The following is a 14,692-nucleotide window of genomic DNA, read 5'->3' as shown; positions in this document are numbered from 1 at the left end:
TATATATCTATATATCTATAAAAGACTGTCTCTTAATGGGAACATTAAAGTGGTTTGGGGAAAGGCCAAGCACTCTTAAGATTAGAACATGGATCATAAAAGTCATTCTCTCTGAGTACATGGCTGAAACACCATTTAAAAATAAAACCATTTGGGAAGAAAAGAAGACAGGCCGGAGGGTCTTCTGAATGTCCACTCAGACAGCAGAGCCTGGGTGGTGCAGTGGTCAAAGGGCATAACTGCTTACTGAAAGGTCAGCAGTTCAAGCCTGCCAGCTGCTCGCTGGGTGAAGACTATCGCTGTCTGCCTCCATGAAGCTTATACCAGAGGCTCTGGACACCTCTCTCCTTTCTTGGGGCAGCAGGCGAGTCATGGCTGAACACCTACTGCTGGAATCTAATTAGTTCAGATTTATTTTGCTGAACACAGAACAGACTGTTGACCATGTAAATCGTTCATCAGGAGAAAACCCCATAGGCAGGCGTCAGAGATGCTGGGGGTTCGGATCCAGGCCAGGATAGTTAAGTAAATACACCAAGGACGTGACTCGCATTGGGTTTTTTTTGGTTTATGAAATAAAACACACTGAACTCAAATTCACTGCCACTGAGTCCAAACCAACTTGAAGCTGACCCTCTAGTGGGTCTTCAGAGGATGTAAATCACAGAGGGGGAAACTGCCCATTTTCCCCTCAAAAAGCTGCTGGTGGCTTTGAACTGCCAGCAGCTCTCAGAAGTAAGTGGTGTTATTCCTGGTCTACAGAGATGATGCGATCCTGGAGTTATTAGTGTAACTTCCTATGGGCCAGAGTGCCCATGCACATAAAGCTGTGTTTATACTCTACTGTAGCTTATTAAGTATGCAAGAGCCTTATTAAAAAGGTAGAATATATCGTGACAATTACCAAAATGGGACACAGAGACATGACGTAAGTGCCTGCTGTGGGGAAAATGGCCCAAACAGACTTATTTTAGCAGGGCTGCCACAAGGCTTCAGCTTGCAAAAACCCGCAGTATCTGTGAAACACAGTAAAATGATGCCTCACTGTCCCTGTGCAGTGAGGGAATGAACCAAACCCAAACCTCACCCCTTCATGGGGTTAGAAGGGAATTTAGGGCTCTTTGAGGAGAAATGTGGCACGAGGATTAGAGGAAGACTCATCAACAACCTGCATCATGCAGCTGACACAACTCTGCTTGCTGAAACGGAGGAGGATCTGAATTGCCTGCTGCAGAAGACTGTGGCCTTCAGTATGGATTGAAGCTCAACATCAAGACGACAAAGATTCTCACCACTGGGCCGACTGGCAACATCATGATAGATCGTGAAGAGATCGAGATTGTTAACAGCTTCAGTTTGTTTGGCTCTACAATCAAATCAAAAGATGGATTGCACTGGGAAAGTCAACTGTCAGGGACCACTCCAGAGAAGTGAAGAGCATCAATGTCAGTCTTGAGACTAAGGTGTGCTCGATCCAGGCCATAGTCTTCACAATTACTTGCTATGCGTTAGAATGCTGAATAGTGACTAGGGATGATAAAAAGAGAATTGATGCCTTTGAGCTGTGGTGCTGGAGAAGAGTATTGAATGTACCATGGACTGCTAGGAAAAGAAACAGGTTCATCCTGGAGAGGGTGAAACCAGGCTGCTCCTTGGAGGCAAGGATTCTGAGGTTTTGTCTGACATACTCTGGGGATGCTGCAAGAGGGACCAGTCCTTGGTCTAAGCACCATCATGCTTGAAGGAGTGGAGAGACAGAGCAGGAGACGAAGATCCTAGATGAAATGAATTGATTCAGTGACTGGGGTAAAAAGGGTGGGTATGTCAGAGACAATAAGGTTGGCACAGGATAGGGCAGATTTCAGGGCTATTGTACATCGGGTCGCTATGAGTCGCAAGCCACTCGACAGCACCCAACAATAAGAGCTTTGTTAGAGAGCTCTGGTGGCCTGTTGGGTGGAGAGTTGTGCTTTCCACCCAAAGGCTGAGGGTTCAAACGCACCAGCTGCTCCACAGGAGAAAGATGGGCAATCGTTTCCTGTGCAATTTACAGCTTCTGAAAACCTTTTAGAGGATCAGCTGTGAGTCAGTTCCAACTTGACAGCACACAACCACAAGAGCTTTGCTGTAGAGGGAAAGATTTTCCCAGAACTGGGAGGTCCCATGGACTAGTAAGTTGTTATAAAATGCATTTCTAAAGATGTGCTTAATAATAGAGTAATAAGAAGTGATACCCTGACCCCTTCAGGGCATCCGAGGATCCAGCCTCTAACTGCCCTTTACTCCGGATAAGCCCGTGCACTCACCTCTCCCCTCCGAGCCTCTTCCTGTCTGTAGAACAGGGCTAATGCCGCCTACTCTAAGAGCTAAACGCGCGAGCAGATGAACGTGCACATTACACACTCAGAAATGAGTAAATGCTGGTAATCTCTCCCAAGATGCCTACCACCCCTTGTCCAGGCAATTTAGCAAAACTAAGAAGATAAAATAAGCTTAGCAATCTTTGACCCATTTTTAAAGGATTTAAGCAAATCTCCAAAGAGGAGGCCGACTAAGGCAGGAGGCAACACTGACGGGAGTAAACATTGGTCCAGCATTATTGGGGCTTGGGCGGAACAGCTCGTACTAGTGGAGTAATGGTTTGCTGGCTTCTGGGCTGCAAGCTGTGGGCTTCCTGGGGGACAGGCACCTACAGGGACATTGTGGGGTGGGGGGAAGTCAGTGAACAGCCCGGGGTCCAGAGCCCAGCTTTGCAGAGACCGTGAGTGTGGGAGAAACGAACCAGCCTCTTTGCATTTCAGCATCTGGAATACACAGCCTATGAGACCGGCTTTGGGGGATTGATTTCAGGATTAGACAAAATAAAGCATATGAAATGCTCAGGGCTGGGCCTGGTACCACAGCAGGCAGTCATGGGGTGAGGTAGGGGGTGCCATCAAATAGCCTCAGCTTCACGATCCTCTCACGTCTGGTCAGAGGAGAACTGTGCTCCCCAGAGCTTTGCGATGGCTGATTTTTTTCAGAAATAGATCACCAGGCTTTTCTTCCAAGGTGCCTGTGGTAAACTTGAACCGCTAACTTTCCAGTTACCAGCAACCACATTGGCACTACATAGAGACTGCTAATCTATAACGAACTGGTGATTCCTGGGGGCAGAACCAAGAGGAAAACAGCAGCAGTGGCGAAGGGACTGCCATTGTCTAGTCCAGAACTGCTCCAGAGTGGGTGCAGGGTGGAAATCCTTACAGAAGGAGATGGCCAGCCCTTTCCTCCTCAGCACCACTGGATGGATTTGAATCACCAACCTTTAAGTGAGCAGCCGGTCACAAACCGTCTGCACCATCCAGGTGCATACACAGATGTCTAAGGGGTCACCAGACCACAGAGTGTGCCCACTGCTCCGGGAGCAGGGCTAAACTGGGTAAACTCTGAAGCCTGGGTGTTATGAGACAGGGCACGAGGTGTGGGCAGAAGGTAAAGCTGATGGTATAATACAACAGGCCCAACTCCCTCAGAAGACCGGAGGAGGGCCGTGTGATTTGAGGACGACTGCACAATGGAAAGCTGGGCTGGGGCTTTTCCGTGTTTCTGTATTTCTTCAAAGGAAAGCCTCCGCTTTGTTTTCTCTCTGAGTGTTGCTGTCACTGGACCGTGAACCCACATGGAGGGAAATTGGCCTCTGATAGAAGACAGGCGCCCGGGTTTCTCATTCTCTCTTTAATGAAGTACTGGGCTTTGCTCTCGCCTGCTGGCCGGCGTGGCTGCTCTGATTAGCGTCCCTTCCTCTGCATCTCATTCCCCCTTCCCTCAGCGTGGCAGGCGCTAATTTACTGCCTGACTGCCTGGCCTTGCGGACCCCGAGTTATCATCTCTTGTACCCTCTAGACGCGCTTTTGTTCTCCCGCCCTGTCCACACCTCTCCCCAAGAGCCAGGGAGGTCTTTGGGAACCCTGATGGGGGGGCATCCTGAGATGTAGAGGGGCCTCTGGGATTAGTGTGCCCCATTCTTTGGACACTCAGGTCCCCAGCACATGTCTCCCTCTGTCAGTGCCATTCAGCACTCCTCTGACTCCATCACCTGCCACCAGCCTTGTTCCTGCAAGCCCCTTGGGACTCATACTTCCCACAGCCAATTCCACAGTTCTCACCTGGGAACACAGTGGTTAAGAGCTTGACTGCTAACCTAAAGGTCAGAAGTTCAAACCTATCCACTGGCCTCTCCCAGGGAATTAAGCTAAAGAAATCAGTCTGCTTGTGTGAAGACCCAAAATGTGAAGTCATTGCCATCAAATGGAAACCAGTTCATAGCTGACTGTCCAGTGGGATTTCAGAGTCTGTGAACTGCGTGCGAAGACTGCCCATCTTACTCCCACGGAGCTGCTGGTGGATTCGAACCTCCAGAGCCATGGCCCTGAGGTTAGCAGTACAAGTCCCAATGGATTACCCTTCCAGAACTCCCTTACAGCCCTGGAAGCCCGTGCGGCAGCTGTTCCCGGCTCGGGAGGGTCTCCAGGAGTCGGCATTGACTGGGTGGCAATGGGTTCTGGAGTTCTCACCAGACAGTGAGCTGACGGGTTCACAGCAGCCCCGTGTGTGTCAGAGTAGAGAAGGCTAAGTTTTGGAAGGAGATCGCCAGGCCTTTCTTTTGAGGTGCCTCTGGGTGGGTTAGCAGTCGGATCCATCAATGGCTTGCAGCATCCAGGGATCCAGAGTCTCAGACCTCTCCACTCTAAAGGTGTCACCTCTATTCTATGTCATCACATCACCACCACCACGGCCTGGGAGCCACGAGAACTCTGTGTGCAGACATCACTCATTCCTAAGGTGCACTGTGTGCCCAGCCCTGTTCTAGGCTGGGTGGGCAGGTGCCCGCTAGGAAACAAAGAAGGACATGTCCTCGAGCTCAGGGACAGACAAACCAGTCAGCAGAGGCCGAGCTGCATGGGGCAAAGTGAGGTCAAGGGCATCAGGGGGCCAGGGGTCAACAAAAGTCCTGAGGTGACATCTGCGCTGGGTCTGGGGAAGGTGAAGGAGGGGACCTCACTGGCTCTCTGAAGAAGGACATCCTGGGTCCCAGGACTAGAAGAGTAAAAGCCCTACTGATGGAGCGAGTCAGCCTGTCTAAAGAATAGGAAGGAAGCCAGGACAGGAGCCTGGTGCCTAGCTAAAAGGTTGCTGGTTTGAACCCACCTGGTGGTTCCGAGGGAGAAAGACTGGCAATCTGTTTCTCTCAAGATTACAATACAGCTAAGAAAACACAACACACTCTGCTCTCTCACAGGATTCACGGCAAGTCAAAATCAACCCCATGTTATCTAATGGTGGGGTCAGGACTCTGGGGTAAATGCTTTGTGCCTGACTACCAACCTGAAGGCTGACAGTTCAAACCCACCCAAGGAAGAAAATTCACCCAAGAAAATGCTCTGGGGCAGTTCTACTCCACACTTGGGTTTCTAGGACATGAAGTTGACTCGATGGTACCTAACAACAAGGACTTGGATTAGAGAGAGCAGGGGCGTCAGGGAGGCAACTGGGGAGCTAGACCACCATGGGCCTTGGGGTCACTGTCAGGACCTGTTTCTCCAAGGCCTCACTTCAGAAATAAACAGCACCTCCCTCCCCCCCGCAGGTGTGCTCACACCTCCTCACACATCATCCCTGTTCTGACTCACAGGTACTCCAGGCTTCATGGACTTTCAATGACCTTTTTTTGGGGGGAGGGGGCAGGGGAGTATATTTCCAAGTCTTTCTTCAGAGGAGCCTCTGGGTAAGTCAGAGCTTTCAGTCAGCAGTCTACCATGCTAACCGTTCACACCGCTCAAGGCTGACAAACATCTGGAAATGGACAGAGGTGACGGCTGTCCAGAAACCTATAGGCTCCGAGGCCAGAATGTCCCTGGTTCACACTCCACCTCAGCCTGCTCCCAGCTGTGTGACCTGAGGGGAGTCACTGAGCTCCTGCCCAGTTATAAAGGTGACAAATCAGAGGGCAGCGTACAGTGTGGACAGTGAACCCTTCCTGCGTGTCATTCGTGGTGACAGCCGGGCAGCGTGGGAGGCGGGACCCCTCGCTCTCCATCCAGCAGGCGGACACAGATCTCCGCCAGGGCAGACGCTTGTCCCACCTTGGATTTCTCTTCCTCTGCAGGAGGAAGCGGTGTCTCAGGCCCTGGGAGACACAGGACTCCTGACAGTCACCACACACACCGAACAGCTCCCCAACAGAGTGCCCCGTGGAAGTGAAGCCTGGCTGCATTTTAGAGCTGCTTTAACAGAAATACCCCAGGCCCGGGGCGCTGTACCAATGGAAACTCACTCCCTCATGTCTAGGAGGCCAGAAATTAGACTTGGGGTGCTGGCTCTAGGGGGAGGGCTCTCTGTCCTTTGGCTCCTCCCCCTAGCTTCCGTGGTGACCTTCACGTGGCATCAGTTCCCCGCCCCCCAACGTACTCTTGTTTGCATCTGTGTCTTTTTAAATTTCAATTGAGATACATCCTCACTGACACAGCAGACTCCCTAATGCCCAGACGAAAACATCCCAGGATAAACCCAGAACCAAAGCCAGGCCCTCTAGTGGCCGTTCTGAACCAACGCCGTCTCCCCATGAGTTTCTCAGAATGAAACTTTACAGGAGGAAAATGCACAAGTGTCTCCTACAGAGCAGCTGGTGGGTTTGAACCACCAAGCTTTCAATTAGCAACCTGACACATAACTCACTGGGCCGACAGTACTCCTTCCCAAGTATTGCTGTGTTTAGGTACAGGCCAACTCACAGCACTAGACATACAAGAGGACCAACCCTGGCGGGTCCTGTGCAAGCTCCCTGTCTCTGCTGTGTTCCAGCCCACGGCTGCAGCCTCTGGGCCAATCCACCGTGCTGTCCTCCTCACTTCCTTGTACCCTACATCTTTCCCAAAACAGTGTCTCTTTCCACGGGCTGGTCCTTCCTGACAACACGCCCAACATCTGTGAGATGAAGTTCCACCATCCTTGTCTCTAAGCAGCACCCTCTTCTGCACTTCTCCCAAGACAGACTTATTTGTTCTTTTGACAGTCTATGGGGTACCCAACACTCTCCCCTGGCACCACAATTCAAAGGCACCCAGTTTTCTTCAGGCTTCCTTATTCATTGTCCAAGTATCCCATGAATTTTTGTTCAGCCCTCTCAAGGGCCCTCACATGACCCCAGAGAGATTTTTATTTTATTTTTTTAAATAATCAAAGCAAAGAGTCTTGTTCACGTCAGCTCCAGGAGTCATTTTCCGATTAGGGCCCTGCCAGGGATGCCCGTCTCGGCTCCCGAATCACATCTGCTGGTCACAGTTTCCACCTCAGCTTGTCTTTCCTGCTTGAGGACTGGCTACAGTATTAATCCATTTCAAGGGTTTTGAACAAATAGCCATAAATATTTAAGCCTCTGCTTTGCTTATTTTTTTAAAATTTTTTATTTTATTTTATTATTTTTGTGTGCGTGTACCGTCAAATCAGATCTGACTGGTACAGGAGGAGATTGTCCCTCCTTTCCCGGCAGAGCATCTGGTGGATTCGAACCGTTCACCTCTGGGATTGTAGTTGCAGCTCCTTGCCACTAGGCCACCAGAGCTCCCCTTCTGCTTTGCTTATTAAGGAAAATGCCATCTAAGATAATTATTTTGCCTCTGCCTGACAGGAATATCTACACAGAGGACGAGATTATTTTAACCTTTAAGCCAATTCGGAGACCCTGGCCCTAAAAGGTCTCTCTCTACCACAATGATTCCTGTGGGCCACGGTGCCACCTTCCTGAATGCTTAGGGCTTAGGAGGAATATGCTCAGAGAAGGGGAAACAATCGAAGCTTATCATTCACTGGTTTCCCAAAGCAACTAGGGTCATTTTCCCCTACACAACGCAACAGGAATCTTTGGTTTCAGCTGCACTCTGTGGGTGCTGTCTCTTCCCCAGATGGGGCGCTCTGCGGGCAGGGACCATGGCTTTCCCACCTCTGAGGTGCCACACTTGGAATTAAAGGTAGAAAGCTCCCTCAGTGAAGGAATGGCCCCGTTTTTTAGGTGCAGTTTAACAAAACTGCTTCATATGCATGTGAAAGGTACACAATGAATAAGGGGGACTGAAGAAGACCCAGTGTAATGTTTACCACAAGTCAAACGGCAAAAGTAATTTTGTAGATGTGATTAAAAAGAGAAACTCGAAAGAGGGAGATTATTGTGCAATATCTGGCTGGCTCTGATGCAATTATAAAGATTCCCACGCAAGAGACCTGGGGGTGGGGGTGGTGTCAGAGGTAGAAAAGGCAGAGATAGAAAGAGGAAGAGAGAGAGGGGAAGTTGGTATGCAGTTGGCATAGATGGAAGCTTCTAGAAGCTGGGAAAGACAACAGAACAAATTCTGGAAGAAGCTTCTAAAAGAAGCCAGCCCTGCCAATGATTTTACATTAACCCCAAACCAATACCTGCCACCAATGGGTCAATTTCGACCACAGTGACCCTCCATCGACGTCCAAGGCTGTCCACCGGAAACAGCAGGCGGGCTCATTTTTTCTCAAGCAGTAGCTGGTGGATTTGAACCTCCATGCTTTTGGTAAGCAACTCAACAGTAACCCACTGCACCACTAGGCCTCCTCTGACATTGATTTTGGACTTCTAACATCCATCCAGAATGCAACGATAATAAACGTGCACTGCTTGTTGCCACTAAATTTCTTGTTGCTGTTTCTTACAGCAGAAATGGGAAACTAAGACAAGGAACACTGGTGATGGTGGGAAGTCAATCATTCAAAGGAACAAATGTCTATTTCTAGAACATTTCGGCTCTGTGGGCCACCGCAGCTCTGGTGATCTTGGATGGCGGAAAGGTTGCTGAACACAGGAAGCTAGTGGTTTGACCGGCAGAGACCTGGTCTTAATGGAGATGAACTTCAAAGCCGCTTTGATTCCTAAAAAGGCTGCCATTCCCCTTCACAGAGCTCTGACTGCATCTGGTGGGTGTTAAATGGCACGAGCACAGCTCATAATCACAGCCTGGTAATACCTGTCAGCCGGTAAATGGCTTCAGAATAAATACTGCTTCGAAAGGTGGCTTTGCTTTTCTTTTTTTAAAAACCGAGCCATTTCCCTATTCTTCATGTTGGAAAAATATGATTATTTAAGCTTACATTACCTTGCCTGTGGGTACTAATGAGTGAGTGCTTTTGGAGGAGAAAAAAAATACCCACCCCGAAATGTCCTATTTGAAGAGAAAATGTCACCGTTGGCTTTGTGGCTCTGGATTTAAGTGTTTAAGGAAAGGATCCTTGTGGCACAGTGCGTTAGGGGCTGGCTTACTCAAAGGTTGCTGGTTTGAGCCCTTGAGTTGGCTCTGTAAGGGAGATGGGAGGTTGTCTCCTTTCATGAAGGCTCACAGCCTTCCGGAGACCTGGAAGAGGGGAGGCGTGAGTCAGAAATGACAAAGGTTTAAGTGAAGTCGATGTTTCTGTGTTGTCCAGGAGGAGAAAAAAATGAGCCACAAAGTCCTAACAAAGAAAGAAAAAGTAGCTTCTGTTTTAGAACAACAGCTGCCACTGTCTACCAGAAGCTCTGATGGCCTAATGGGTAAGGAGTTGTGCTGTCAACCCAATGTCAGGCAGTTCGAATCCCCCGTGGCTCTTTGGGAGAAAGGTGGATGATCTCTCCCCAAGTGATTTACAGCTCTGAAAGTTGCTCGGGGGTCGGCTCTGAGGCAGTTCAGACTCAATGGCAATGGCTGAGTGGGAGGGTCGACCAGGAAACAAAATTAAACACCCAAAAATCTGACTGGACTCTGCCTCCTGGCAACGTCACATGCGTGACCTGTGCTCCATAGGGTTTTAAATGGCTGACATTCTGAAGTAGATTTTCCAGGTCTTCCTTCCAAGGTGCCTTCGGGTGAACTCAAACTTACCAACCTTCTGGTTGTAGCTGAACATGTTAACCTTTTACAAGCAAGGAACCATGGAAGGTGTACTGGGTGCGTAATTTTTTATTAGGCACGTCAAAGCAACTCAGGAGGTTGGGCTCTATGAGGAGTAGTGTGACATCAGGACTGGAGGTAGACTCATCAACAATCTGTGTTATGCAGATGACATAATCCTACTTGATGAAACTGAGGAGGATCTGAAGCACTTGCTACAGGGGGTCAAGGACTGCAGCCTTCAATATGGATTGAAGCTCAATATCAAGTAAACAAAGATTCACACCACTAAGCCGATTGGCAGCATCGTGATAGATGGTGAAGAGATTGAGACTGTTGACAGCTTCAGTTTGCTTGGCCTTATAATCAACACTCTTGGTGCCAGCAGCCAGGAAATTAAAGACAAATTGCATTGGGAAAGTTTAGAGACCTCTCCAAAGTACTGAAGAGCAATAATGTCAGTCTGGAGACTAAGGTGCGCCTAATACAGGCCATGGTCTTTGCAATTACTTGCTATGCATCAGAGAGCTGGACAATGACAAGGGATAATTGAAGGAGAGTTGATGCCTTTGAACTGTGGTGTTGAAGAAGAATATTGAATATACTATGGACTGCTAGGAGAACAAACAAGTTTGTCCAGGCTGCTCCTTGGAGGAAAGGATTCTGAAGCTCTGTCTAACAGACTCTGGACATGTTGCAAGGTGGGACCAGTCCTTGAAGAGGATCATCATGGTTGGGAGGGTGGAGGGATGGTGCAGGAGAGGAAGACCTTTGATGAGATGGAGGTAATGGGAATAGGTGTGTTGGAGACAATGAAATTGGCACAGGATAGAGAAGGGTTTAGGGCTGTTGTACATAGGGTTGCTATGAGTCACAGGCTACTTGATGGCTCATAACAACGATGACAACAACAACAACAACAACAACAACAAAGCAATTCAATAAGGAAGGTATCATTACCCCTGACTTGCCACTGTGGGAATGGGGCCAGAGAGGTTAAGCACTTTGCCCAAGTCCTCACCGCCTAGTAACCACATATGGGACAGATGCCCACATACATGGGCAATACATGGAACTTACTATGCAGAAACCACCCGCAGCCAGCTTGGGGGCTCTGTGACGCTGCAGAGAGCTCTGGTGGTGCCGTCTGGAAGGAGTTGCATGCTACCTCAAAGGCTGTGTTTCTCTTTAGCTCGAATCTACTCGCAGCTTTGAAGGGGAAGATGGGTAATCTCTTCTCATGCAACTTACAGCCTCAGAAACCCACTGGAAGACCAGTGACGAGTCAGTTCGACTCTATGGCAATGACAGAGATGAAGGGCTGCCTGCTGGCCTTGATTTCATCAAGCTGGAGCCCAATTAGAAAAGGCCATTGCATCCACAGGACCACCTGCTGGAGGAAAGCTGGCTGCATAACCCAGCGTCCAGCCCATTCTCCTGGGCTGTGCACGAAGCTTCATAAAGAAGAAAGGCAAAGATCCAACACGCCCTCTAACAAAGACAAAGCAGCAGGGCCGACAGTAAACACGTGAACTTTGCAAACACTTTGCATCTAAGGACATCAAGCTTTGCTGCTGCCATCAACCCAAAGGCATGTGGCTCGAATCCACCAGCTTCTCCGAGGAAGAAAGATTGGCAATCTCCTCCTGTGCAATTTACAGCCTCTGGGGAAAAAAATACCTGAATTTACAGCCTCTGGGGGGAAAAAAATCTGAATTTACAGCCTCTGGAAAAAAAATATCTGAATTTACAGCCTCTGACAAAAAATCTGAAGGGTCAGCTACGAGTGGATTCCAACTTGGCGGCGCACAACAACATACTGTGAGCACCGTCATCAGTTCTAATATCTGAGCACTAACCACTCTTTTTTCTCCAGACGCTCAGCAGTGAAGCCCACCTTCCCTACAGAAAACATCTCCCAAGCAACTCTCAGCCTCTTCTTATCTTCTCGACCGCAGAAATGGTCTGGACCATGATAATGTAAAACATCGGCAATGCGACCAGCTCACAGACTCATGTAACAAAAACAAATGTTCTCTGAAACTATTCTTTTCATTGTGGTGTGCAACACACACTCACATTTTCCTTTTCCATATTAACAAAAGAAGAATGCTGTCCGTGACATACACGCCAAAGTCAGGTTCACGAGTGATTTCGCACACAGGCCCGCGAGTGGGTTTTGCCTGTGGTTCGAAGATGATTTGTCTGGAAACCACGGGAGCCGGAGCCCCTTACCTCCGGGGCGATGTAATCAGGAGTCCCACAGAAGGTCCTGGTGGTGACGCCATCCATCATGTGCTCCTTGCACATCCCAAAGTCGGCAATCTTGATGTGCCCTTCCGAATCCAGCATGACGTTATCCAGCTTGAGATCCCTGTGAGGAGAGAGGCGTGGATCAGTGCCCTGCCACGACAATCACAGGGGCCCCTTGACACAGACGGAATAGACAGACATTTGACTGGCTGTCCTATCAACGGCTTATTAACCCTATGTCCCCAAGGGCAGGGAGTAAGAACGACTGTCGGCTAGCTCTAGGACCTACCATGGCATCTGGGGCATGGTGCATAATAAATGCATGCTGAATGAATGAGTAAACAAGAGGCTGAACTAAGTTGTGCACGAGAACCAACAGATTCCAATTTTCCAGGTCGGATCGGTGCTCATCATTTTTTTATCAATTTGCTGCATGGGATTCAGAGACACAATAAGGTTTCCAAACCCTGAATTTTCGAGCAAGCTCATTTCCATCATTCACGAGGTTGCTATGAGCTGTAGTCAACTCAAAGGCAATTAACAACAACAACAGCAGAACTTGACCTTGAAAGAGCCCTTCCTTGCTGTGTGTGCTCCATATCCTTGTGATAACTCGTCAATGAAAGTGGCACACATGGTTCTTTCTTTAGCACCAGGCTTTCACAACAGCTAACCTCTGGGAGAAGTGAATGCCACACTTTCCCCACCACCCTTCAACAGTTCCCTAGCTTCCTTCTAACTAAGCATCTGCAGCAGGAATTGGCTTTCCACATGGCCTCAGTTCCAAGTGAAAGGCAGAGGAAGGGGCTGCCAGTGGAGAGAGGAGCATGCTTGCTTTTATTTTTTTAAAATTAATTTTAACAAAAGTTTACAGAGACTTAGGGTTACCAATCATTCATTGTTTTTTTTAAATAATTTTTTAATTATTATTTTTGTGTGAGTGTACCGTCAAATGAGATCTGACTGGTACAGGAGGAGACTGCCCCTCCTTCCCCGGCAGATCATCTGGTGGATTCGAACCGTGCGCCTCTGGGATTGTAGTTGCAGCTCCTTGCCACTAGGCCACCAGAGCTCCCCTACCAATCATTTATTGTTGCACTTTTCTCCCTACCCACCCTCTCCCCCTCAATCCACTCTTCTCTTTGAAAAGAAAGAAAAACTCTTTCGTTGTTAGGCAATCGCTCTCTCCAAGTCCACTCCACTATGCAGCCTTCACCCTGAACTGCTGCAATGACAAGAATACCCATTCACATGTAGAAAGCAGCAATCCACTGCAGCATCTTTGAAGTCCAGAAGTCAGAAGGGGACTCTCCTTTGCCTGGAGGTGGCACAGGCATGTCCTCATCAGCTCGGTGCCCTAAGTCATAGTGACCAAATTATGTGTCCACAGCAGACCAGCAAGACCCTCCAACTGTGCTGCCGGTAAAGAGCTTCAATACCTACCTATAAATGATTCCTCTTTTATGGAGGAAGAACAAGCCGATTGAAATCTCTGCTGCATAGAATCTGTGAAAGGAAGAAAAGCAACGCTTTTCAGATTCTTGACTTCCTGGATTGCTGCTTTGGGTTCTTGGACACCTGTGCTCTAGAGCAAGGCATGGAAGAGATGAAAGAATGGGGAACCCTGTTGCCAGCAGCGATTAGCGTCCTGCACTGGCCCTGGAAGTTCCTCAGCCTCCCCCACCCCGCCCCCACTCTCGTTACTCCAACTTCTCCAGGGACTGGCCCAGCTGATACAAGTGGTGAGACGGGCCTAGAAACAACTGCTTCTTTTCTGGGGCAGGTGGACAGGACATTCCCTGGACACAATGCTTAATGCAACCTTCCGAAGGCTGGATGCCTACTCGTCATGGACAGGACAGGCTGGCATTTCAAAACAACACCCGCTGCCAAGGAGACAGAGCGCAGTATGGTTCATACCTCAGCTTAATCTTCTGCAATAATGCATCACAAAACAAAAGCAGTTACTATCACTTCTTCTAAACTGTTAACAGCTTATTAATATCTGTGACTCCAAGTCAATGATGAAGGATGTTTTGAAATTTGCACAGTGCTTAAGAGCCTTTGAAGTCTGAGAAACCATCAGGCGGCGTCTGTGCAAAAGTTCACACCCAGGAGGCTTAGAAATAGGTATGTGGGTCTATTTGAGCAGGGGGTGTGGAATTCATTAACAGGAAGGGCCATCTCTTGGGGAGGCAGGGGACACTCAGAAGCTGACAGGAGAGGGCCGGGGTGGGAAGGGAGGAGGAATGTGACCGCGGGTGACAGTCACATTCTTTTTTTGGTGTTTCTCTGTCATTTTCAAATAGAGTATCTTCTGTATCACAAATGTAATGACAGCGGATTGAGTGAGGCATCTTTACATCCGTCAGAGTTACTCTTGAGCACCTAGTTCTTTTTTTAATATTTAAATAATCCTTTGTTGTTGTTGTTGTTATGTGCCGTCGAGTCGTTTCCGACTCATAGCGACCCTATGTACAATAGCCCTAAACCCTGCTCTATCCTGTGCCAAC

At 48.7% G+C, this 14,692-nt stretch overlaps 1 protein-coding gene across 1 annotated transcript in view; it reads right to left on the bottom strand.

Moving 5' to 3' along the window:
* Positions 1 to 14,692, bottom strand: part of PRKCA (protein kinase C, alpha) — a 289,399-nt gene that overhangs the window by 38,540 nt on the left and 236,167 nt on the right. Inside the window, exons 10-11 of the mRNA XM_006886263.1 lie at positions 13,623 to 13,685; positions 12,162 to 12,300 (exon numbers count right to left, since the gene is read on the bottom strand). Of these exons, the coding sequence (XP_006886325.1) occupies positions 12,162 to 12,300; positions 13,623 to 13,685 (202 nt within the window). The remainder of the gene's footprint in view (positions 1 to 12,161; positions 12,301 to 13,622; positions 13,686 to 14,692) is intronic.

This window comes from Elephantulus edwardii, unplaced genomic scaffold (genome assembly GCF_000299155.1).
Source record: "Elephantulus edwardii isolate Elephantulus edwardi_28Jun2011 unplaced genomic scaffold, EleEdw1.0 scaffold00048, whole genome shotgun sequence".
In the NCBI taxonomy this organism is placed as follows: Eukaryota; Metazoa; Chordata; class Mammalia; order Macroscelidea; family Macroscelididae; genus Elephantulus; species Elephantulus edwardii.
Note: the sequence above shows the minus strand (reverse complement) of the source record. Positions and strands in the feature narration are given on the sequence as shown.